General features: G+C 42.7%; 1 protein-coding gene across 1 annotated transcript; it reads right to left on the bottom strand.

Annotated features, from left to right (window-relative positions):
- Positions 1–12,314: 12,314 nt before the first annotated feature.
- LOC308535397 (complement factor H-like) lies at positions 12,315–19,453 on the bottom strand. Its single transcript, XM_081114268.1, has 6 exons — positions 19,289–19,453; positions 16,427–16,600; positions 15,329–15,505; positions 13,659–13,832; positions 13,253–13,435; positions 12,315–12,727 (listed from the first exon to the last, which is right to left on the bottom strand). The coding sequence occupies exons 1-6, from the start codon at positions 19,332–19,334 to the stop codon at positions 12,531–12,533; spliced, it is 951 nt and encodes a 316-aa protein (XP_080970394.1). The 5' UTR covers positions 19,335–19,453; the 3' UTR covers positions 12,315–12,530.
- Between the last annotated feature and the right edge of the window lie 7,457 nt (positions 19,454–26,910).

The following is a 26,910-nucleotide window of genomic DNA, read 5'->3' as shown; positions in this document are numbered from 1 at the left end:
CTTCCTCTACGGTAGAAATACTATATAACTAAAGGATAAAGTGTCTCTTGTACAACTGAAAATCCAGTAAAAGAAGTGATTTTTTCTTTAATCTATTACTTCTTATCTAACTTATTATAGCATTCTTTTGAGGAAGGATAAAGAATGGTGTTTACACCAGATTCATGTCTCCCAGTTCTGTTATGATACAGAACTAGCACATTGGACATATACATAAGCCCAGGAAACGTTCAATATTCTAGATCAGGGGTGGGGAACCTCTGGCTCGAGGGCCATAAAAGGCCTTGGAAATCATTTAGTCTGGCCCTGCCAATGCATTAGGGGTGAGTTAATTAAATGTTTGACCAATTACAGCAGGATAACTTTTAAGTTGATAATTTTATATGATCTGAGAATGATGTCATAATATCCAAATGGCCCTTGGCAGAGAAAAGGTTCCCCACCCCTGCTCTAGAAGATCTAAAACTAAATGCAAATCAATGACCAAATATCATTGTGTAACTATTCACATTCCATGGAAACATTTCATCAAAACTTTTTTGGGGGAGGAAAAATCATTGGAGGCAAGTATTTCATCAACAAATTTTAACTCTACATTATATTGCATATGGCATTGAATTAACTCTGTGATGCTTGAAATTGTCTAGAAATTCTCAGGGAAACTTGAGGTGAGACCCATGCTGATAGAAATGTCCAATACCAATGGTGGAAGTTAAGCAAAAATTATGACTAAAGAGGTCAGTCCAGCATCACACAGTATGTCCATCTATGGAGATTTTCAGTATATAGTCCAAAAAGCAATTAAAGATTACTTCCTTAAGTAAGAAAGTGGGAGGTATCTTACTATCCAGCACACATTCCTGGCTTAATGCATTGAGTTTTAGATACACTGGCAGCCAGAAGAAAATTAAGAGAAAAAGGGCAGCTGATATCCTACATTCTTATTCTTGTTTGAGCAGGTGTCAGAGAATTAATCACCTTTACATGTTGGAGGGCTACGGGACCATCCAAAGTGGTAGCACTGAAGAGAGTCTGGTCCAATGAGAGTGAGGAGTCTATTTCTGCAGGAGAATTTCAACACATCTCCAATGACATATTTCTCTTTCCGGGGCTGAACAATTAAGTTCTGCTCTATATCGGGAACGATGCATTCTCTTTCTATAAAAAGGGTAAATAATTTAATGAGAACATATAATTAAACAGTGGCAAGTAAACTTTATACGTCATGCAAAATTAAGTGGCTGGGTGTTGCATATACGGAGAGGCATCAAATAAATGCTCTCCCTGGCAGTGCATTCTCTATTATGTCTGAAACATCCCTCACATTCAGTTGGGAACCTTGTGAAGCAATAGATGTGCCCTGAACACTTATTTGTAATATCAACTAGCTTATAGTAAATCTGATTTTACCAATGACATTTATAAAATTAAATGCTACATTTTTGGTATTATCAAAACAATACTATTCTCTCACATTAAACAACAATGAATGCTACAGTTTTAAATTGCCTGCTTAAATAAAAATTGGTTATTTTAATTTAATATAGTTGGGGAACCAGTCTTTTTAGAGAAGCATTTCTCATGTATTTTCGTAGAGGAACATTAAAAGTTGCTTAGTTAATAACTTAAATCAATTGCTATGAAGAATAAAATTCCAACTCTTTCACGCCTACACTTCCAATGCCATCTTATCTTTTCCTCCCTTTGTTGATCCAGACCCCAGGCTTCATGGTCTCTGAACATTTTTTAAGAAGTCAAGTTCCTTGCTCTCCCTGTTGCATGGTTCCAAATGGTTTTCAACCTTTCTGTGTAGAGATGCCTTCCTCTATGACACAATCCCGCAATCCCTCCCATTTTCAAAGTCCTTGGATGTATTCCTTCCTTTGAAAATATAAAAATGTATTAGATATATCATTATCGTTTGATTCATTATTTGACTTTTTCCATTGTTGTTGGTGTGGTGTTTTTCCCCCCATAATGCAAGGAGCCTGTATGGAGCCCATACTAGGTGCGTGTGCAAGCCGGCATGGAGAATGTAGACAAATCACCAGAATATTTTTTAAAAATATGAGAATGTTTGTCAACATGGAAACATTTCACAGATCTGGACGAATGAACAATGCTTCCGATCAGCTTGGTGTTGCCCAAAGACACGTGCTTGGCGAATCGTGGAGTGGACTTGAAACCCACCCAGACTATGAATCCATCTGTCAGACTTCCTGTCCCTTGTATCGTTTTATCTCTCCACACCTAAGGCAACATTCATTCCAACATTTTTTTCCTCCTGATTCTCTGAGTCCTTTTATTCTCTCTACTTTGCTGCCCTCTCCTCTCCTGTCGACATCTGCATGCTGGAATGCTTCAGGGCTGTCTGGAGGGCTCCTCTTTTCTCATTCTGGATTCTTTCCCCATGAGACGTCATCATTTACATGGTGAGAATCCATGTTGAACTAGCCAGGCCTCAACATTCAACTCTGTAGCTTAGAATCCAATGTTGATGGTCCCTGGGCAGCTCAACGCTCATGTGCCCACGTCAACAGTGGAGATGCTCCTCTCCAAGAGCTCTTCCTCCTGCCCGCACCGCCTGACCAAACGCCACCTCCACGAACCTGCCTCCTTCTGAGAGAACATTTACAATAAACGTGTGAGTCCCTGGATGATGACTCTGCCTGACACCCAACACTCCGTAACGTCACTGTCTTTTCTACCAACATGTATCCCAGATCTGTCCTCTGCTCTGCATCTCCTCAGCCGTCACTCTGGCCCAGTCTCCACTGGAAATCACCCCCTTCCTCAGTGGAACCCTCAGAGTTCCCAAGGATTGTTTGGTTTTCAAAGCTTTACACGTCCTGTCCCCATGAGTTTGACCCACCCACGTGCCCACAGAGGGAGGTTCTATTTCTAACCCCGGGAAAACAGACAGCAGGCTGGCAGACATGCAGGATTCGTGGAACTGTCCTCAGAACTGTCCACAAACAGGAAGTAAGGAAGTCCTCTCGGGGCCTGCAGGAACAAACACTCAGCTGGGAGGTGGCAAGAACCAACTCGGGAGAAAACTGCCCAGGAAGATGTAAAACACATCACCTGGGTCACGAGTATCTAAGTTCACAGAATATAAATGGTTGCATTTAGAATAACAAAACAATTATACGCTTCACACACATTTTGTTGATTTCGATGATCCTGGAAATCAGTACTTACCCTGACAGGCGGGTGTATCAGACCAACCATTGTCACCACACACTATGGAGCCTACGGTGTGTCCATCCCGGTTTTTATATCCATCCTGGCATTCATAGGCCAACCTGTCATTGACCTTAAACCACGTGCCATCACTTCTGGCTCTGGCATTCTCAAATACTGGCACACCACAAGATTCTGATGCATAATAGCATTGAAGATTTAGCTTTTTCAGATATTTTTAATGACTATATTCTTTTATACTTTTTGAGGTGGAATGTAAAGATAGTTCTATATTTATAATTAGTATAAGAAAGCAAAATGTTAAAATATCATCTCAATTTTCACTAACACTATATTGGAGTGGTGTTAATAAAAGTTTAAATAATTTACCTTTTATTTTATAACATACTATGTAGCTAGCTAACTTGAAGTGTTAAAAATTAAACTAAAATTGTAATAATAAAAATAATAGACACATTTCCTGTTTTCCTAATAAGAGTGTTGTAATGAATAGTTGATCACAATGTAATATAAAATGAGTCTGATATGGATATGACATCATTTTTGCTCTGGCTGGTTCCCATGGTACGTATGGACATGGAAAACAATGGAAACAATAGGAACGGACATTTTAAATATCTACTTCACTGAAAGTGAATGAAAACTGTCACCACGTGGCTTTGGGATGAATAAGACAAAATGAGCGAACTGTCTAGGGAATGTTCATGAACTTCGAGGTCATAAAGCAGAGAGCTCCCTCCCTGCCGCGGATGCTGGTTGTGTAGGAGCATCTCACAGTCTCCACTCACTGCACATTCCTGCAGGCTTCCTGGAGGAAGTGGCTGCTCAGAAGAGGAGCTCCCCTGCAGCACCGAACACATAAACCACACAAATGACATTCCCCTAACCTGTGTCCTGTGAGCCCACATTTCACTTACAAACGTAACTTTTATGTCCAGGAACTGAGACTCTGAGAGGAAAGTCTGATCACCTGCAGACAGGTAAACAGGGCAGGACCTCAGCTCACAACGGATGAGCTTACAGCGGAATCCACACAGGCCCGTAGGCAGTGTGCAAATCGCAGGATGGTTTTCGGGGGATAAACCTTGAACTGAATGATGAACTCATGTCTACCCTACAGTAATTCATTGTAGAAGACTAAATTAGAGCCACTTCAGCTTCTGTCCCTCAAGAAAAAGAAATCAGTTAAAGTAAACATTTGTTCAACAGCCATTAAAATAACAGACACCACAGTCATGAATGACTTACTAATGCATCTGGGTTGAGCTGACCATCCATTCTGGAGACACGTAATATACCCGGATGTGTGACCATCTTCTGTTACATAATCTTGTTTGCACTTATATTTTACTTTTTGATTTAAGAGATATGTAGATTCCGGCTCAGCAATAAATCCATTCTCAATTTTTGCCTTTGACTTCAAACATGTTTCTACAAGGAAGAGAGCATAAGGAAACGGTAAGCATATGGTCAGAAACCAGTTTCTTAAGGACTCACACAACATTACAACATGAGAAATAAGGGCCATTTGTCAATGAAAACCTGGAAAATTACTAATCATTCAAAGCATTGTGTCGGAGAAATTAAGTTACGAGTTTTCAAAAATATTAGATCTAGATATTAAAAACATTTGGGGGAACTAAGCCAGATTTAAAACACTCAGGATGCCTTGTAAGAAATTATTAAAAATCTGTTTGCCTCATGAATCTAAAAGCCCCCGGCCCACAAGAGCTCTCTGAGCAACAGGCCCTTTCCTGGGCCTGATTGGGTGTCAATATTGCTAAGAGGGTGGAGCTTAAGTGTTCTCACCCCATGGGAGGCAATGGCCCCTCTGTGAGGTGATGGATGTGCTACGCAGCCCCATCTGGTGGTCATGTCACCACGTGTGCTTATATCAAAATAGCAAGCTGTCCAAGTTAAGCATATGCAATTCCCGTTTTCAGTTACACCCCATTCGTGCTGACAAAGGAAAAACCAACTGGAAAACAGAAACATCTGAGCAGGAATCAACTAGAAACCAAACACTAGAGAGAACGTACAGAGTCAAACGGTGCTTCCTTGAAAATATGCACTAAAATGGATAAACACACGGAACGAACAATGAAGAGAGTGCCAGCCACACAGACACAATGAGGAAACGGAGCCAAATCTATGAACATGACCTTGTGAGGCGTATGGACACGGCCAGTGCCTAACTATGGTTCCCAAGGCATAGGGTCAACCGGTGGGACCTCCATTCTCCACAGGGTTGTTGGGAGGTGGGAACTTCTCAGATCACAGCACAGGAAGGGAAAACCCAAGCAGATGTGTCAATCCTACTGAACAGGAGAAACGAAGGCGCTGTTCCCAAAGAGGCCGACACCACCAAACTCTGAATGTCCATAACCAGAGAGGAAAGAGCCCTGGAAAGGGGTGGGAGAGCTCTACAAACCTGCCCAGCGATCCTAGATTCTTTGGTGAATACACCCCCCTGGAGTGGAGGGCAGAACCAAACTACTGAGGAAAGAGCTGCCAGGAAACAACAAATTCCAAGATCCCAGGGCACACCCAGCACTGGAAACACTCAGATTAATCAGTCACATGGGAACAGGTCTTAAACACAAATCACTTAGTAGAGAGACTAGAAGAGGCCTCCTCAATCCACACCCTGAATAAACTCTTCTGTGGAAAGGCTCCCACACCGGCCTTATCTATTGACAAACAAGCCTTAGTGGAAACTATTGCCAAGATAGCAAAGCCTTACAAAGCCCAGAGGAAACCTGTCCTGCAATATTAACGGAAGAATGAGAAGGAGGAGGAGGAGGAGGAGGAGGAGGAGGAGGAGGAGGAGGAGGAGGGGAGGAGGAGGAGGAGGAGGAGGAGGAGGAGGAGGAGGAGGAGGAGGAGGAGGAGGAGAAGGAGGAGAAATGTTCAACATGTTCTCTGGAACAGAAACCAGCAAGATCTGGCATCTTTTACTCCCTTTCCTACCCCAAAGCATATGCCACATATACGCCAAAAAGCAGCCGTTACTTCAAGACGAGATATGAGTCATTAGTAACAGAATAATAGATAGTGTGGATAAGTTCAGGTAAGGTGACCAGAACTTCCCTTTTCTGTCCTTCAGAAAATGCATGCCCAACACCCTAGCAGACATATTGTGTTCCCATTTCATTTCTATGAATTTTAATCTGGACACTGAAATATGGGCAACAGAGATCAATATTCAGATTTAGCTTTTGAAAGAGTCTCAGTGTGGTTTTCACTTAGTGGTCTCCTGGGGCTGAGCAAATCATATAGAAATGTCTAAACATTTAATTTTACCGAACATTAAAAAATGTTTTTTAATAAAGAATAAAACAGCGAGTGGAAAAAAACAAAAAGAAAAGAAAAGAAAGGGCGTTTCCACTCATACACACTTGAAAAAATAAAACCAAGTGGGGCCACTGGCAAAACAAGGAGCTGATAGAAACCGTTTGCCACAGTTATTACAGGCGAGTCTTAGACAGTCACAAGCAGACTGGATCTTAGACCCGTTTTCTTACCGACACGGATACATCTGGGAGGAGGGAGCCAGCCATTCTCCGTACAGGTCATTGAGGTCTGCTGGTTTTGAAGCATGTAGCCAGGATAGCAATTCACACTTACAGATGTGCCCTGCAAATAGCTTTGTTCATATAGTGGACGATGTCCATTTTCCAAATCATTGAAAATGCATTTTCCTGAGAATTATAAAATGATGATTAAAAACCACATAAATGGGGTCAAAATAAATTAAAATCTATCTTTATACTATTTAAATTAGAATGCATACGCATCCGAAAGTAGCACATAACTTAAGAAACACTATAGCTGCTACCAAATGTTTTTAAAAGCAATATTAAATAGTATTTATCTGTAATTTCCACAACTGAAATATGTGTAAATGCTAAGGGCAGGCTTGTAGAATCTATTTCTATGTCTCGTGCTGTTAATGAAGACCCTTGATGACAGAGAAACCCAGTGTCGGTCTTTCTGCTCAGAGACTCATCCTCCACCTACTTTCCCCACAGGCTTAGGGAGCTCACGTTGGCTCTCCCCACTCTGGACTATGGCTTCGGGCACAGGACAGAGAGGTTCACTCACTGCGGCAGGGCACTTCCGGGAACCAGCCACCTCGTGTGCAAGTCAAGCGATCCCACTTGCTTTGTGAAAGAGTGACGTAGTTGTCATCACAGGAATAGTGAACCCTTTGTCCCACCGAGGCTGGGAAGGATAGTTTATACATGTCTTCCCTAAGAAGGAGTCCATGTTTTATTTCCGGAAAGTCACAGGGCTTAACTAGCAAGTAAAACAAACAAAATGTACTATAAGTAATGTTTTGCCTTAATAGAAATGTAATGAGAAATACATTGTTCCTACTGATGAATTATACTCTCATATGCCCAGAATTACACTCATTGCATTAGGCTCTCTAGGACAAGAAAAGCTATAATCTTCAGATGATGTGAATAATATATGTTCCCTGATCATTTCACAATATATACAAATATGGAATCCTTATAGTGAACACCTGAAAGTAACACAACACTGTAGGACAATTTAATCTGCATAAACCATCACTCTCCTTGTCACTGTCATGCACACTGAGCTCTGTGTCACTGGGGTCATGGCCTCCTCTTTAAGGCACCTGACTGTCCACATTCATTTGGCCTTGGCCTTGAATGAACCCTGAGCCACTGCTGTCATGTGCATCATTTCATTTGTCACCCATGGAAGATCCAGCTTAAGTGCGGGCCCCTTTCCCAATGAGCTGATCCACAAGGAGCAGCAAGGAGATGGTAGAGACAGAAAACACTGGAAAAGGGGCAGCCCCCCAGGAATGAAGTGCCCTGTGGACTGAGGGGCGTGTGTGACAGGTGGGGCTCCAGAAAGTGCACAGTGTCTCCCACATTCATCCCCTCAGGCCGCCGATGGGGACGCCCAGGGGGACGGCTGCGGAGGCTCCTGCCCTCACCCTGGGCAGCGTCCCAGGGAGCAGCAGGGAGGACCCAGAACCAGGCAGCTAAGCGGCTCCCCAATCCTGACCCCCCAACGCTGACACAGGGGGCTGTTGGCTGAGGCCGTATGTTCAGGGGCGTTTGTTACACAGACACCAATATCTCATGTTCTAGGTGTTGAATGGTAGTGTTGTTACCCAGTGATCTAATTCACATATTAGAATATTTGTGGGAGAAACATATATTCATACATACACATACACATATTTAACACTGATTAGCAAAAAATTAAAATTTTTTATTAACAAAAATGTGGTTTAGTTCTTAGAATTGGAGACTTTGGAAATCAAACACTGCCTTGAAGTCTCTGCTTTAACTTCTCAGTGAGGCAAAGATTTGGTCTTTAGTTTTCATTTATTTTTTATTGACTTCAGAGAGGAAGGGAGAGGGAGAGAGAGAGAAACATTAATGAACAGAGAGAATCATGGATCGGCTGCCTCCTGCACTGGGGATCAGCTCACAACCCGGACATGGGCCATGATGGGGAATCGAAGGTGACCTCCTGGTTCAAAGTCGATACTAAATCACTGAGCTGCTCTGGCCAGGCAGATCCCCTGTATTTTTAAGTTTAAGAGAAGTAATTGTGGAATTAAGAAGCGGGTGAAGATATGGAGGGAACTTACAGCTACATCTTGGAGGAGGATCCCAGCCTGTGTCAGTACATTTTGCAGTATTTCTCCGGATGGAAGGGAAGAAGCCACCTATGCAGGAGTATCTGATTGTGTCTCCCACTCTGTATGTGCTCCTGTCAGCAACAAAGTGACTGTTTGCAATTCTTGGAGGGTCACATGTCATTTCTGAAAAGTAAAAGGACAGGTGTGTTATGCAGAAATCACATGAAAATCATCAAAGACATGTGAATCCGTGAATGTCATTTCTTTCCAAAGAGCACATGGGCATTGAAATGAGCACCCTGTCCTCATATGTATATTAGCACCCATTATATTATAACTAATAGAGAACATATGTGACCACCTAGGCCAGTGGTTCTCAACCTTCCTAATGCCGCGACCCTTTAATACAGTTCCTCATGTTGTGGTGACCCCTAATTTCATTGTTACAAACTGAACATAATTAAATCATAGTGATTAATCACAAAAACAATGTGTCATTATACTGTGTTTTCTAATGGTCTTAGGCGACCCCTGTGAAAGGGTCGTTCATCCCCCAAAGGGGTCGCGACCCACAGGTTGAGAACCACTGAAGACACAGTGTTAAGTAAAATATGTCTGCCATCTGCAGTGAGTGATGTTAATCAACATGAACCTCAAATGAGCCTTAAATGTTTTTATTTTTCCTGGTCGGTGTGGCTCCAGGGTGGAGCATGACCTCTGAACCAGGGGGTCAGGGTTTGCTCGCTGCTTAGGGCACATATCCAGGTTGCGAGCTTGATGCCCAGTGGGAAAGTGGGGGTGAAGGAGGGAGCCTATCAAGGATTCTCTCTCATCACTGATGTTTCTAACTCTCTCTCCCTCTCCCTTCCTCTCTGAAATCAATAAATATATACTTTAATATATGTTTTTCTCTCACTTTAAGCTGCTATATCTATTATATTTTCATATTCCCATTGCAGTCTAGTCACATATCTTACTTTTCACTTCATAGTATGGCTACACTTAACACCAATGCTTGAAGCCAAAAGCTCTGAGACACATATAAAAGCACACGTTTCCCTAAGAGACCAGCCAAATACTATTGGGAGAATCTTGTTAAATTAGTTAGGAATAGAAGAACTTCTGGTGGGTGCTTTCAAGCAGTGGGCATACATCCCTTGACAAATTGTAATTCCCTGCTCTCATCATCTCCATGAAAGTAAACGGTGCTGTTAAAACATTGCCCGGGCTGGAGCCTCTGTCCAAAACAGTGACAGCTGAGACTGTACAAATGTGTGAGGCCACATGGTTCCTACTGTGAGAAGCCATCATTAAGATTTGGGATAAGAATAATAATCCCCCATGGGCACTCCCTGCTGTGAATCAGTAGAAACATCCAGTTTGCACAGGGACGGATGAATTGGGCCAAAGGTGGCTTTTAGTTAGCCGGTCCCTGTACTTTCCATCATTCCAGCCAATGACTTATTGTGAGAGATTGTCCCTCATGAATGCAGAGACCAAAGTGTTGGTAAATTACCCTCCAATTCCCATAGCTGGTGGGTTTGACTGCTGGTCAAGGGCACATGTCTTGGTGGCAGTTTCCATCCTGGGCCCTGGTCAGAGCTTGTGTGAGAGGCAACCAGTCTATTTGACTCTCACATCAATGTGTGTGTGTGTGTCTCTCTCTTCCTCTTCTCCCTCACATTCACTCTTTCTCTAAAGTTCAATGGAAAAAGTATCCTCAGGTGAGGAATTTTTAAAAAGTAAAAACAAATGAAAAGGGCAAAGTCCTACTTAAGAAGGAGCCAAGTATTCCCGTCAGTTTCCACTCACCTTGTGCATGAGCCCAGGAGACCCACAGGGTGAGGATGACCGTGACCAGTAGCAGCATGGTGGGCTCCCGGGTGTGTTATCACAGAGAGTCCAGCGCTGCTGTTTGGGGTTCAAATCTGCTCCATGAGCCGCTACCGAGTGTGGCTCCGAATTCAAGCGAAACTACCGGGAAGCTGGTTGACTGGGGTCACTTGGGAGATATCAAAGTTCAAAGACTTTTGCAATTTTGTAAATTTGCGTGAAGGATTTCACAATCATTTCTTGAGTTACTTCCGTATATGTATTTGTGCCACTTTCCTTAGAGAAGTTGAAAACTGGATCCAAAAGGGATATGAAACGCTAATCTTTAGACACTTCTTGAGAATCGGTGAGGTTCTTCCTCAACCAGGAGATTCACACGGGAACAGCTCTGCCTGTGTGTCCCTGTGACGTTCTCTCACCCCCGTGCAGTCCTTAGGGGTCTCTGGACACAGCGCACATTCCTGTCTGTAGGAAAGCACTGATTTTTGTGTAAATTCACAATAGACAACACCACAAAGTCCAAGAATTTGAGCACATTGTTTGCATTCAATTTTTGTCCATGTTTTGTTTCTTTTTAGAAGCAGAGAGAGAGAGAGAGAGTCAGAGAGAGAGAGAGAGAGAGAGAGAGAGAGAGAGAGAGAGAGAGCCAGAGAGAGAGAATAGAAATGGGAGAGAGACACATCCTGCTCACGCCCCAGCTGGCACAGGGATAAAACCTGCAACCCAAATACATGCCCTTGACCAGGCCTTGACCCGCAGACCCTTTGGTCCTTGGACCCACACTCTGACCACTGAACCACAGGACAATTTTAACATATAATTTTTGATTGTACAATTTCCTACAGTATATTCTAAGCTCACGTGTTTTGTTTGACCGGTTAAATATCCGATTCAATAGGCAGAAAGCCACACTGTTACGTCCAATGCTGTTTATTGCTCTATTGGCAAGTAGCCTAATCCCACGATGGTGAAGAATCATTGTCTTGGTACAAGTGTAAGTGATGACGTAGTTGTGTTCACAACTTTGGGAGAAGATTAAGTTGAACCGGAGGCTAACATATTGCTTTTATGTCCTTTGAAATTAGTGGAAATGAGCAGGAAATGCCAGAACTGGCAAGCTTTCAGGCAGGAAGAGCAGTAGGTGGGACTGGCCACATATTTGGGGCCACAGGGCTTCTTCATTCATACCTGGGGAACTCTATTGTCCCTTCCTGACACGTGTCTATACTCAATATTATATCAGTTTTCAAGTCCCTGTTACAGTAGCTAGGCCCCTGATTAGAATCTAATACCTCCTTATCACCTGTAAGAATGATTGTATGAGCTGGATGGATAGTAGATGTTGCATTTCATCATTTAGGGGTTATAGTGAGCCATGGATAGAGAAGCAAAACTAAGTAATAACCTCTACCGTCTGTTGTCAGCATGGGTGTGACACAGTTTGGTTTTGTCGTGTTTCTGAAGTGACTTTAAGGTGAAGATGGAGACAAGCATTTTTTATCTTTTCCTCTGAAATAAGAGTCTCAAAACGCCCCCAGCTGTGGAGAAGCTGAGACAGTCGGGAGGGGGGTGGGGGAGCAGGAGGGGAGAGATGGCATCTACTTTCTGGCCAGAGACGTTTCATGAACAGAACACACAGCAGGTTGGTTTGTCACATTTTAATGAGATGCTTATGAGAAGTGGTCCGTTGGTCTCAGATTACAATGGCATCTCCCACATGGCATTTAACAGGAACTCTGATTAATGAATACAAGTGAGTCACACCCTACTAGAAAAATAAATTGAGAAGAATGAGATTAATATTAAAACATTCTGAATGAGGCGCATATTTTAATGTGAAAACGGCCACACAGCTCTCATGTTATGCACAAGTGGGATACTCCATTTTTCCTTCTCGACATTGTACTCGGAATGCAGACGGTGGTGACACTTTACGATAGTGACCACGACACCTAAATTCAACAAAATCATTTGATCTGGAATAAATTTTTTTCGCATATGAATATCTCAACTCTATGTTATGTGCTTCCATGATATCTTCTGATATTACACATGCATCTGAAGGTAAAAAACAAAAAGAAAAACATAAAATTTTAACTAGCAACAAATATTTTCCACAGAATTTTACACTTTTATGTAGAATTTTCTACACAGATCCAGGATTTTAATCTCAAACCCTTTTCCAAACCAATTCATTGAAAATCTATCATGTTGGTATAACTCATTTTAACTATCAATGATGTATAAACGAGGCACTCTGTGGAATGAGTGATCATTGCATGTTATTGTCAACATTCATAATGTCACCTAAGCTATGAAGGGCTTTCATTAAAGAATCCTTGAAGTGGGTGGTGGAGGTGGATGAGGGTGGAGGGGGCATAAGTGGTGAAGTGGGAAAATAAATTAAGGAAAAATGATAGTTTCTTGCGGTTGTTGCTCAAGAATTTTTCAGACTTTATTCCTCAGACATGACTATTTGGTTGTCAACAGAAGGGGTGATAGTCCATGCACGTTCTGTTGTAAACAGCAAATGTGACATTCATACGGATTTCCCAGGGTCCACAGGAATATTAAAGGACTTACCTAAGCATTTGGGTGGCTCAGACCACTGTTCATTATGGCACGTTATTCTCCTGTTTCCCTCAAGTTCATAGAAGGCCTGGCATTGATACTCCACTGAAGACCCGGGAGAATAGACGGCTAATGGATACGTGGTAATGTCTCCATTGTCAATAGCAGGAGGGGGCCCACATTGACCTGAGGACTCTAAGAGAGGATATTGTTGGTTTATTGAGTGAGCAGTTGATTCTAAGGGAGCTGCGGAGTAGGTGGGAGCTACACTCACCTCCTCCCGGCCCCAAAGTGATTTACAGGAAACGATAGAGCAACAAACCTGAGTAACCAAATGAAGGCCAGCTGGACAGGAGTCTAGTGACCAAGTGCTTACAGAAGCTGCACAGAGACTGGGAGGGGAGAATGAGACACCTACCCTTGCACTTAGGTGGGTCTGTCCAATTCCCACTTAAGCATGTCACCACTGGATTCCCGAAGAGGCCCCAAGGGTGCCTGCACTGATAATGTGCTATATCCCCATGTCGATACCTAGGCTTCTGGTTTGGTATGAAGGCATTTTGCACTGAGGGAGGGCTGCCACAGGAGAGATCTGAATAACGAGAAAAAATGGATCTCTAATGCAGCGATCATTTAGACACAATTGAGACAGAAAACTTCACAAATTTGCAGACAAGATTGAAAAAAGAAGATCAAGCAATTTTTTTGGTAAGAGGCAATCTTCTATATCTTAAGTTTCTTTTCCATCCTCTCTGAGAGGTTAATAGAGATTTTTAAGTCAATGAAAATGATGATATGCTATGCAAAACTTTTAATTTGATGTAGTCCTATTTGTTTATTTTTTTCTTTTGTTTTGCTTCCCCAAGGAGATATATCAAAAAATAAATATTACTATGAGAAATGTCTAAGATTTTACTGCCCATGTTTTTTCTTCTAGGATTTTTATAATTTTTGAAACTTGCATTTATGTCTTTAATCCATTTTGAGATTATTCTTGCGTAAGGTATAAGGTGGTCCAGCCCTAACCGAATTGGCTCAGTGGAGAGAGCATTGGCCTACGGACTCAAGGGTCCCAGGTTCGATTCCAGTCAAGGGCATGTACCTTGGTTGCGGGCACATCCCCAGTAGAGGGTGTGCAGGAGGCAGCTAATCGATGTTTCTCTCTCATCGATGTTTCTAACTCTCCATCCCTCTCCCTTCCTCTCTGTAAAAAATCAAGAAAATATATTTTTAAAAAAGAAGGTGGTCCAATATCATTTTCTGCTTGTGTCGGTCCAATTATACCAGCTCCATTTATTAACCAATGGCATCCCAATAAAGTCAATAAAAATTTAAAAACTTTTTTAAAAGTAAAAAAAAAAAAAAGATGGTTTTTCTGAACATTTTTATTTAAGTTTAGTAAAATAAACATAGATTACATAAAATCAAGTGAATTTATAATCCCAAGACACACATAATAAACATATTATTTGGCAGCCAAATGTGGTTCCCAAACATCATGTTTTTGAATTGGGATTTCAGGCCCTTAGAAAACAAGCAGAGTAGCCAGGTTCTTCGAGAATAAGTCAAGTATTCACATGCTTTGAGGAATATCGCATGGCTAAAGAAGATGATTACTTAAGATATCCACACAGAAACTGAGGAAAAATAAGAGTACAATATATTTACAGTTTCCTAAAAATACTCCAATAATGTGAGTGCTTACGGGCACTGCAGTGAGCGCTGTGCAGGTCATTGGGGAGACTTGGGTGGATATAAAGCAATAAGAGGCTGAAGCTACGGTTCCCCACAAAAGTGGGCGCAGAGCCCGCTGGGAATTGCTACAACGGTTTCGGGGTCACAACCCCTGGGCTTCTGATGCTGAGTCTGAGTGAGCCTGTGAGTCTGCATTTGCCTGTCTACCGATTCCCCAGAGACACTGACACGGCTGTTTCCAGGGTCACACTCTGAGGGCTCTGGCACCCCAATGCCCAGCACTGAGTGCACATCCCATTCCTCTACTTTGAGGCATAAACCTTCCTTCATCTGGCCTAACCCAGAATCGTATGTCTAGTTTTTAATGAAGCCAGAAGCCATTCACCAAAATACCTTTGCATTTGGGTGTTCCTATCCATACGCTGTCCCTGCACTCTACAACATTGGGTCCATCCATCTGGTAATGTTCTGGACATTGATAAGCCACTTGTTCTCCTGACTTGTATGAGTTCTTTGGCTGGCCCACGAGGATGGCATTGCCATAGCTGGGTGGGCTAGAACAAATTGTTTCTGAAAAAGGAAGAACATAGACTTTTCAGTAAATCTTTAAAAGTATATGTTGGCCAATAATTATACTTTAGAATAATAGGTACACATCAAACCAATGCCTACTGTACAATGTTTTTCTCATAACTTGAAAATGGTATCCATCTTGATTTAGTTATTTGAATAATTTTACATTTATCAAAAGTGCAATGTGGGGATGGTGGTATTGAAAGCCTGAGGAGATGGGCATACCAGGCATGACCGAGACCAAACTTCTTATAATCAAATTCTTATCTGTCCACACGGGCACAGACACCATGTGCATTTGACATTTTTTGCTTCTGTCTAAATGGTTTCCCATAAAAACATCAAACATCTTAAAATAACTATGTTTTAGTTGATTTCAGAGAAGAAGGGAGAGGGATTGAGAGAAACATCGATGATGAGAGAGAATCACTGATTGGCTGCCTCCAGCATGCCCCCTACTGGGGATTCGATCCTGCAATCCAGCATGTGCCCTGACTGGGAATCAAACTGTGGTCTCCTCGTTCATAGGAAAATGCACAATCACTGAGCCATGTGGGCCTGGCTACATCATCCATCTTAGAACATTATCAATTTATGAGGACATAACTGATAAACTCTCAGTGAAATGAATAATGATGAGGTTGGTAAGCAGGGACCAGCTGTGATACAGGAAGAGATGAGAAGTCAGAGGATGCCCATCAGAGCACGTGGACAGTGAACACAGATGACATCAAATGAAATAACTTGGCTCCTGTTACCAAGCTTTTCATATTACCATTAATTGTGCTATTCATTCTCCAGCAGAATTCAGAACTTCTAGAAATACTTTTTAGAATTAATGCAGTTCTATAGTTTTACCATGGATGTTCTGAACTAAAGATATTCATCAGCCTTAGAAGGAAATGAAATACACTATACTTGTGCATTCTGGGGGATGGGACCAATTTCCTCCTGAACATTCTATAGACGCAGGTCCACGGATCCGAAATCCAGGTTTACAGGTGTATGTGTATCTTTCCCCATGTGGGTAACTGTTTAACCTGTTAGACAGATCAGCATTGGAAACCTCAGGGGGTTGTCCACAAGGAAGTCCTAAAAAAAAAAAAAAAGAAAGAAAGAAAGAGTGACTGCATATTTCACTAACTCTGAACTTTACTTCATGTCCTGGTTGTCATATTTGGTACTTTCATTTGAAAGAAAATGATCACACAGGTGCTAAGATCACGTGACAGAAAAGGCGCACAAATGCTTGACAGACCACCATGGTGCTGTGTCCAGCTGTCAGCTTGAGCAGGAACTTGAAGCGAAAATTATGAACAAATCTGAGAATGAGCGTATCAATGTTTCTCTAACGAATCATGAGCAATAAAAAGAAACACATTGAGAATCCTCTTAAGAAAAGTATCCTCTACTGTAACAGATCAGAATGGACAATGGAGAGAGAACATAACTCTTATAAAACCTGACGACAAAGCCTTTATTGCAACCCATAGGAATATGTAGAAATAGGAACAGGTATATTTATATGAACAGTTAGGTTTCATTTCACCACATTTCAGGTTTTGTAGGAAAAAAATGCCCGAATTACAAGTGATTTCAAAATGGACCAATAAAAGTAAAAAAAAAAATAGGCTTGATTTGTTTATGCAAAAATAATTTGATAAAATATTAAAACCTATATAAATGAAACATAATTCTTTTATATGTTTATAAATTTAAAGAGTTATTTCTCATGACTTTGATGATGACGATGGAACCCTCAGACTTCCCAAGGGTTGTTTGGTTTTTAACGCTTTACATGTCCTGTCCCCATGAGTTGGATCCACCCACGTGCCCACAGATGGAGGTTCTATTTCTAACCCCGGAAAACAGACACGGGCTGGCAGACATGCAGGATTCGTGGAACTGTCCTCAGAACTGTCCACAATCAGGAAGTAAGGAAGTCCTCTCGGGACCTGCAGGAATGAACACTCAGCTTGGAGGTGGCAAGAACCAACTCGGGAGAAAACTGCTGAGGAAGTTGTAAAACACATCACCTGGGTCACGAGTATCTAAGTTCACAGAATATAAATGGTTGCATTTAGAATAACAAAACAATGATACCCTTTACACACATTTTGTTGATTTCGATGATCCCGGAAATCAGTACTTACCCTGACAGGCGGGTGTATCAGACCAACCATTGTCACCACACACTATGGAGCCTACGGTGTGTCAATCCGGGTTTTTATATCCATCCTGGCATTCATAGGCCAACCTGTCATTGACCTTAAACCACGTGCCATCACTTCTGGCTCTGGCATTCTCAAATACTGGCACACCACAAGACTCTAATGCATAATAGCATTGAAGATTTCACTTCTAATATTATTTAACGGACAATCAATTGCATAAGCTCCATCCCAAGAATAAAAAAGCTTTATCACTTAGCATGTGCTAATAAATTATGCATCATATACAAGTAATCTCCGCATTCTAGTAATAAATCACTGTCCTAAAATCAGTACTCATAAGAAAAGCATGTGTTTCTACACAGCAGTTTTACCATCACTTAAATCATCCAGAGTCAAATGGTGCTTCATTGAAAATTGCACTAAAATGGATAAACACACGCAAAGAACAATGAAGAGACTGCCAGCCACACAGACACAATGAGGAAACGGAGCCAAATCTATGAACATGACCTTGTGAGGCAAATGGACACAGCCAGTGCCTAACTATGGTTCCTGAGACATAGGGTCAACCAATGGGCTCTCCATTCTCCACAGGGCTTTGTTGGGAGGTGGGAATATCCCAGATCACAGCACAGGAAGGGAAAACCCGGGCAGACGTGTCAGTCCTACTGAACAGGAGAAACGAAGGCCGCTGTTCCCAAAGAGGCGCACACCACCAAACTCTGAATGTCCATAACCAGAGAGGAAAGAGCCCTGGAATGAGGGGGAGAGCTCTACAAACCTGCACAGTGATCCCTAGATTTAGGTGAATACATCCCCCTAGAGTGAAAGGCGGAACCCCTGGGAATGGGCTGAGCACAACTACTGAGGAAAGAGCTGCCAGGAAACAACAAATTCCAAGACCCCAGGGCACACCCAGCACTGGAAACAGATTAATCAGTCACATGGGAACAGGTCTTAAACACCAATCACTTAGTAGAGAGACTGAAGAGGCCTCCTCCATCCAGACCCTGAATAAACTCTTCTGTGGAAAGGCTCCCACACCAGCCTTATCCATTGATCAACAAGCCTTGACTAGATCACGTTGACCGGAACAACCTAGACTTCCAACACAGAACATCAAGCCAATAGGACTTGGCGTCTCCAACCTCAAACACCCAAGAGGAGCACTCTGGGAGGAGCCACTCGGGGTGAAATTGTTGCTCTCAGAGCCTCTTGGGCATCCAGTGTGGGCCCTTGGCTCCAATGGGGTGTGAAACTTTTCGCTGGGTTCCCGGAGCCCTCATGCAGGGTGATTGTCAGAATCTCTGTTCTTTGTGGGGAAGATGAACCTCCTAATCAGCCATCTTGCTCTTGACACTGTTATTACAGGTTTGCTCTTTATGGTCTTTTCCTGTTTTGTATTTTTTTAAATTAATGTCAACCAATAGGCTTCTTTATTCTGTATTGATATATCAAGAAATTGGCATTTTCACTCATATACACTTGAAAAAAACAAGTAGGGCCATTGGCAAAATAAGACGCTGATAGAAACCCTTTGCCACAGTTATTACAGGCGAGTCTTAGACAGTCACAAACAGACTGGATCTTAGACCAGTTTTCTTACCGATGCATCTGGGAGGAGGGAGCCAGCCATTCTCCGTACAGGTCATTGAGGTCTGCTTGTTTTGAAGTGTGTAGCCAGGATAACAACTAACATTTACAAATGTGCCCTGCAAGTAGCTTTGTACATATCGTGGACGATGTCCATTTTCCAAATCATTGAAAATGCATTTTCCTGAGAATTATAAAATGATGATTAAAAAACACATAAATGGGGTCAAAATAAATTAAAAACTATGTTTATAATATTTAAATTAGTTGCATAGCCATCCAAAAAGCAGCACATAACTTATGAAACACTACAGTTGCTACCAAACGTTTTTAAAATCCATATTAAATGGTATTTATCTGTAATTTCTACAATTGAAATATGTATAAATGCTAAGGGCAGGCTTATAGAATCTGTTTCTATTTCTTGTGCTGTTAATGAAGACCCTTTGATGACAGAGAAACCCAGTGTCGGTCTTTCTGCTCAGAGACTCATCCTCCACCCACTTGCCCCACAGGCTTAGGGAGCTCATGTTTGCTCTCTCCACACTGGACTATGGCTACGGGCACAGGACAGAGAGGTTCACTCACTGCGGCAGGGCACTTCCGGGAACCAGCCATTTCGTGTGCAAGTCATGCGATCATAGTATTCTTCTGAAGGAGTCACATAGTTTTCATCACAGAAATAGTGAAACCATTGTCCTACCGATACTGGGAAGTATAATTTATACCAGACTTCATTATATAGCCGTCCATGTTTTATTTCTGGAAAGTCACAGGGCTTATCTAGCAAGTAAAACAAACAAAACACAGTATAAGTAATGTTTTGCCTTAATAAAAATGTAATCAGAGATACATTGTTCCTATTGATGAATTATACTCTCATATGCCCAGAATTACACTCATTGCATTAGGCTTTCTAGGACAAGAAAAGTTACAATCTTCAGATGATGTGAATAAAACATGTTCCCTGATCTTTTCACAATATATACAAATACGGAATCATTATAGTGACCACCTGAAAGTAACACAACACTGTAGGTCAATATTATCTGCATAAATCATCACTCTCCTTGTCATTGTCATGCACACTGAGCTCTGTGTCACGGTGGTCATGGCCTCCTCTTTAAGGCGCCTGACTGTCCACATTCATTTGGCCTTGGCCTTGAATGAACCCTGAGCCACTGACCTGTTATGTGCATCATTTCATTTGTCACCCATGGAAGATCCAGCTTAAGTGCGGGCCCCTTTCCCAATGAGCTGATCCACAAGGAGCAGCAATGAGATGGTAGAGACAGAAAACATTGGAAAGGGGCAGCCCCCCAGGAATGAAGTGCCCTGTGGGCTGAGGGGCGTGTGTGACAGGCGGGGCTTTAGAAAGTGCACAATGTCGCCCACATTCATCCCCTCACACAAGGGAGCCCGTGCCCCTCCCTTGAGTGAGGCTGGACAGAGGGGCGCTCTTCTGAAGAGGTCACGTGACTGAGGGGACCCTGTGACCAGGTCATCGATGCTCAGGAGGCGCCTCCAGGGCCCTCAGGCCATCGCTCAGGGGAGGGTTCCTGCCCTCAGGCCACCGATGGGGATGCCCAGGGGGACAGTGTCGGAGGCTCCTGCACACGCCCTGGGCAATGTCCCAGGGAGCAGCAGGGAGGACCCAGAACCAGGCAGCTAAGCGGCTCCCCAATCCTGACCCGCCGACGCTGACACAGGGGGCTGTTGTCTGAGGCCGTATGTTCGGGGGAGTTTGTTACGCAGACACCAATATCTCATGTTCTAGGTGTTGACTGGTAGTGTTGTTACCCAGTGATGTAATTCACATATTAGAATATTAGTGAGAGAAACATATATACATACATATTCTGGCACATATTTAACACTGATGAGCAAAAAGTTAAAAGTTTTTATTAATAAAAATGTGGTTTTGATCTTAGAATTGGAGGCTTTGGAAATCAAAGACTGTCTTGAAGCCTCTGCATTACCTTCTCAGTGAAGCCAAGATTAGGACATATTAGGTCCCCTTTAGTTTTCATTTATTTTTTATCGGCTTCAGAGAAAAAGGGAGAGGGAGAGAGAGAGAGAAACATCAATGATGAGAGAGAATCAAGGATCCGCTGCCTCCTGCACGCCCCCCACTGGGGATCAGCCCACAGACCCGGCATGTGCCCTGTTGGGAATTGAACCGTGACCTCCTGGTTCACAGGTCAACACTAAACCGTTAGCCAACCCAGCCAGGCAGATCCCCCTGATTTTTAAGTTTAAGAGAAGTAATTGCAGAATTAAGAAGCAGGTGAAGATATGGAGGGAACTTACAGCTACATCTTGGAGGAGGATCCCAGCCCTTGTCAGTACAATTTACAGTGTTTTCCTGGGTGGAAGGGAAGAAGCCACTTGAACAGGAGTATGTGATTGCGTGTCCCAGGTCATGTCAGCAGTGAAGTGACTGTTTGGAAAGGGTCACACGCTGATCACCTAGACCCAGTGTAAAGTAAAATCTGTCTGCAGTGTTTGATGTTAATCGACACGAACCTCAAATGAGCCTTAAATATGTTTATTTTTCCTGGCCGGTGTGGCTCCGGGGTGGAGCATGACCCCTGAACCAGGAGGTCAGCGTTTGGTTGCTACTGAGGCCACATATCCAGGTTGGCAGCTTGATCCCCCGGGGCGGGGGGTGAAGGAGGGAGCCTATCAATGATTCTCTGTCATAATTGATGTTTCTAACTCTCCCTCTCCTTTCCTCTCTAAAAACAATAAATATATATTTCAATCCATGTTTTTCTCTCACTTTAATCTGCTGTATCTACCATATTTCCAGACTCCCATTGCAGTCCAGTCACATATCTTACTTTTCACTTCATAGTATAGCTACTCTTAACACCAATGCTGGAAGCCAAAAGCTCTGAGACACATATAAAAGCACACGTTTCCCTAAGAGACCAGCCAAATACTATTCGGAGAATTTTGTTAGATTAGTTAGGAATAGAAGAACTTCTGGTGGTAGCTTTCAAGCAGTGGGCATACATCCCTTGACAAATTGTAATTCCCTGCTCTCATCATCTCCATGAAAGTAAACGGTGCTGGTAAAACATTGCCGGGGAAGGAGCCACTATTCAAAAGAGTGACAGCTGAGACTGTACAAAGTGTGAGGCCACATGGTTCCTACTGTGAGAAGCCATCATTGAGATTTGGGATAAGAATAATAATCCCCCATTGGCACTCCCTGCTGTGAATCAGTAGAAACATCCAGTTTGCACAGGGGACAGATGAATTGGGTCAAACGTGTCTTTTATTTAGCCGGTCCCTGTACTTTTCATCATTCCTGCAAATGACTTATTGTGAGAGATTGTCCCTAATGAATGCAGAGACCACAGTTTTGGTAAATTACCCTCCAATACCCATAGCCGGTGGGTTTGACTGCTGGTCAAGGGCACATATCTTGGTGGCAGTTTCCATCAGAGGCCCTGGTCAGGGCTTGTGTGAGAGGCAACCAGCCCATGTGTCTCTCACATCAATGTGTGTGTCTCTCTCCCTCTTCTTCTTCTCCCTCCCTTGCACTCTTTCTCTAAAGTTCAATGGAAAAAGTATCCTCAGCTGAGGATTTTTAAAAAAGTAAAAACAAATGAAAATGGGCAAAGTCCTACTTAAGAAGGAGCTAAATTATTCCCATCAGTTTCAACTCACCTTGTCCATGAGCCCAGGAGACCCACAGGGTGAGGATGACCGTGACTAGTAACTGCATGGTGGGACTCCCCGGATGTGTTAGCACAGAGAGTCCAGCGCTGCTGCTTGGGGCGTCAAATCTGCTTCATGAGCCGTTACCGAGTGTGGCTCTGAATTTAAGTGAAATTACCAGGAAGCTAGTTGACTGGGGTCACTCGGTAGATATCAAAGTTCAAAGACGTTTGCAATATCTGTGTATTTCCATGAATGATTTCACAATCATTTCTTGAGTTACTTCCGTGATATGTATTTGTGCCACTTTCCATAGATAAGTTGAAACCTGGATCCAAGAGTGGTATGAAACTCTAATCTTTAAACACTCCTTGAGAATGGGTGAGGTTCTCCCTCAACCAGGAGATTCACAGGAGAACAGCTCTGCCTGCATGTCCCTGTGACGTTCTCTCTCCCCAGTGCAGTCCTTAGGGGTCTCTGGACACAGCGTACATTCCTGTCTGTAGGAAAGCACTGATTTTTGTGTAAACTCACAATAGACAACAACTCAGAAGCCAAAGAATTTCAGCACGTTGTTGGCATTCAATTTTTTTTTATGATTTAAGAAGAAGGAGGAGAGAGAGAGAGAGAGAGAGAGAGAGAGAGAGAGAGAGAGAGAACAGAGAGAAAAGCATCAATGTGAGAAAGACAAATCAATTGCTTGTGTCCTGTGCCCTCTTCAACTGGGACAGGGATTGAACCTGCAACCCAGATACATGCCCTTGACCAGGACTTGAACTGCAGACCCTTTGGTCCTTAGACCAACACTCTGACCACTGAACCACAAGGACAATTTTAACATATAATTTTTGATTATGTAATTTCCACAGTATATTCGAAGCTCATGTGTTTGGTTTGACTGGTTAAACATCCGATTCAATAGGCAGAAAGCCACACCGTTACCTCCATTGCTGTTTATTGCTCTATTGGCAAGTAGTCTAATCCCAGGATGGTGAAGAATCATTGTCTTGGTACAAGTGTAAGTGATGATATAGTTGCGTTAACAACCTTGGGAGAAGATTAAGTTGAAAAGGAGGCTAACATATTGCTTTTATGTCCTTTGAAATATAGTGGGAAAGAGCAGGAAATGCCAGAAGACTGGCAAGCTTTCAGGAAAGAAGAGCAGTAGGTGGGACTGGCCACATATTTGGGGCCACAGGGCTTCTTCATTCACATCTGGGGAACTTCACTGTCTCTTCCCGACACACGGCTTGAAATGACTCCTCTGATGTCACCACCTTGTATCCTGATTTGCACATAAATTCAATGATATCCCCTGCTTTTGCATAGGTTTTGTCATCGTTCCCTTTTAACCATATGTTCTTTTCATTCATGATTTCTTCTGATATTACACATGGATCTGAAAGTAGAAGAAATGAATAAAAACAATTAGTAATCTTTCCTTTTATAAACAAATAAGCCTTCAACCCAATGACTAGCTTAGAGGATGAAGTAATGGAAAGAGCTCATGTACATCATCAATGTGGCCGAGTCCTGTTCTCCGCCCGGGTCTGTGGGCCCTCACAGCTCCTCAGCAGGCAGCTGCTCCTCCTCACACACCAGGAAACTGAGGGGACGGAAGGTCAGGCACACCTGTCCAAGGTCACAGCGCTCACCAGGTGGACGATGAGCGTGGACCCAGCAGTGTGACCCCAGGGCCTTGGCTCTCTGTCTCTGGGATGTGGGGCACCCACACAGGTGATGTACAAATACATTAGCTGTGTCCATTATTTTGTCTTCTAAGCTAGTCATTTGGTTGAAACTTTATTTGTTTATAAAAAGAAAGATTATTCCTTCATTTTATTTATTTCTTCTACTTTCACATCCATGTGTAATATGGGGAAAATCATGAATGAAAAGAATATACAGTTAAAAGGGAAAGATGTGAATGAAGAAGTCCTGTGGCCCCAAATATGTGGCCAGTCCCACCTACTGCTCTTCTTTCCTGAAAGCTTGCCAGTCTTCTGGCATTTCCTGCTCTTTCCACTATATTTCAAAGGACATAAAAGCAATATGTTAGCCTCCTTTTCAACTTAATCTTCTCCCAAAGTTGTTAACGCAACTATATCATCACTTACACTTGTACCAAGACAATAATTCTTCACTATCATGAGATTAGGATACTTGGCAGTAGAGCAATAAACAGCAATGGGCGTCACAGCGTGGCTCTCTGCATATTTTCAATCAGATGGTTAACCAGTCAGACAAAATATTGGAGCTTAGAATATACTGTGGGAAATCATACAATAAAAAGTTGTGTGTTAAAATTGTCCTTTCTGGCCAAAACCGGTTTGGCTCAGTGGATAGAGCGTCGGCCTGCGAACTGAAGGGTCCCGGGTTCGATTCTGGTCAGGGGCATGTACCTGGGTTGCGGGCACATCCCCAGTGGGAGATGTGCAGGAGGCAGCTGATCGATGTTTCTCTCTCATCGATGTTTCTGACTCTCTATCTCTCTCCCTTCTTCTCTGTAGGGAATCAATAAAATATATATTTTTTTTAAAATTGTCCTTTCTGGTGTGGTCAAGTGATCACAGCCTTGGCTTGAGGACTAAAGGGTCTGGGGTTAGACTCCTGGTCAAGGGCATGCACTTGAGTTGCAGGTTTGATCCCTGTCCAATTGGAGGATGTGCAGGATGCAAGCAATTGATGTGTCTCTCTCACATCGATGTTTTCTTTCCTTCTCCTTCTCCCTCCCTCCCTCTCTCCATCTCTCCTCCTCCCCTTCCTACATTCTCTTACTGGAGTCAGAGGTGAACCGTGGACTGAAGAAGACTTGTTGTGAGAAAGAAGGGCAGTTCTCATTGTTTCCACCTGTAGCGTTTGAACTTTTTGACAGAGTCGAAGCTTTGCTCTTCTATTTGACAAAAAATAATCAGTTATTTTAAAGCGACAAATCTTAACTAATCTGGTCAATGAACAATTTCCCTGATTCTAAGTTAATATGGGGACTGAATTTCTGTTTTCTCATAACTCATTGTGAAAGCACATGAAAACAAATCCAAGTCCTGTCCATTTGAAGCTCTGCCTGGTAATTAGTCTCCAATTTGTATTTGAGCAGAAGGTTTTGGCCAAACTAGTTCTCAGATTACGTTAGTCTTTATGCTTCTCATTTTCTCCATGGCATGCCTCTGAATATGTTGTCCCCTCAAAGAGAAGGTCCCTAGAGTGGCCAGTGTGGCTCTGTTGGTTGGACGTCGTGCCATGTACCAAGAGGTCACAGGTTCATTCCAGGTGAGGGCACGTGCCAGGGTTATGGGCTCATTCCCAAGTAGAGGGGGTACAGGAGGCAGCAAGTAGATGTTTCTCTGTCCTTGTAAATGTTTCTATCTCTCCCTCTGCCTCCTTCTCTCTCTAAAGGGAAATAAAACATGTGAAAAATATTGAAGGCGAAGAATATGCTGAAATTCTTCAACTTGGTGGTGTGGTCTGTTGTGAGTTTACAAAAAAATCAGTGCTGTCCTACAGACAGGACCCTACACTGTGTGGACACACTGGCTGGTGTCCATAGACCCGTAAGGACTGTAATCCGGTGAGAGAAAGTCACAGGAACATGCAGTCAGTCAGAGCTATTTCCAAGTGAATCTCCTGGTTGAGAAAGAACCTCACCCATTCCCAAGAAGTGTTTCACTTAAAAATAAATGTTTTTTTTTTATCACTTTTGGATCCAGTTTACAACTTTTCTAAGGAAATTTGTACATGTCCGGGAATGAAGTCAAGAAATGATTGTGAAATCATTCACGAAAATTTACGGATGTTCCAAAACTCTTTGAAATTTAATATCTACCAAGTGACCTCAGTCAGCTAGCATCCTGGTATTTCATGTATATCTGGGGTCTCACTCACACTTGGTAAGGGCTCATGAAGCAGATTTAAACTCCAAACAGCAGCATTGGGCGATCTGTGCTAACACACCAGGGGGAGCCCACC

This window comes from Myotis nattereri (genome assembly GCF_964212035.1).
Source record: "Myotis nattereri genome assembly, chromosome: 20".
In the NCBI taxonomy this organism is placed as follows: domain Eukaryota; kingdom Metazoa; phylum Chordata; class Mammalia; order Chiroptera; family Vespertilionidae; genus Myotis; species Myotis nattereri.
Note: the sequence above shows the minus strand (reverse complement) of the source record. Positions and strands in the feature narration are given on the sequence as shown.

What these genes read in the sequence shown, in the direction of transcription:
- LOC308535397 (XM_081114268.1), bottom strand. Translation starts at nt 19,334, where the DNA reads ATGACCTGTACGGAGAATGGCTGGCTCCCTCCTCCCAGATGCATCG. An exon ending in CCCTCCTCCCAGATGCATCG is followed by an intron (nt 16,601 to 19,288) that starts GTAAGAAAACTG and finishes TTTTTTTTTTAG; the next exon opens with GACTTCCTTGTGGACAACCC. An exon ending in TGAGCCACCCAAATGCTTAG is followed by an intron (nt 12,728 to 13,252) that starts GTAAGTCCTTTA and finishes TTTTACCTTCAG; the next exon opens with ATGCATGTGTAATATCAGAA.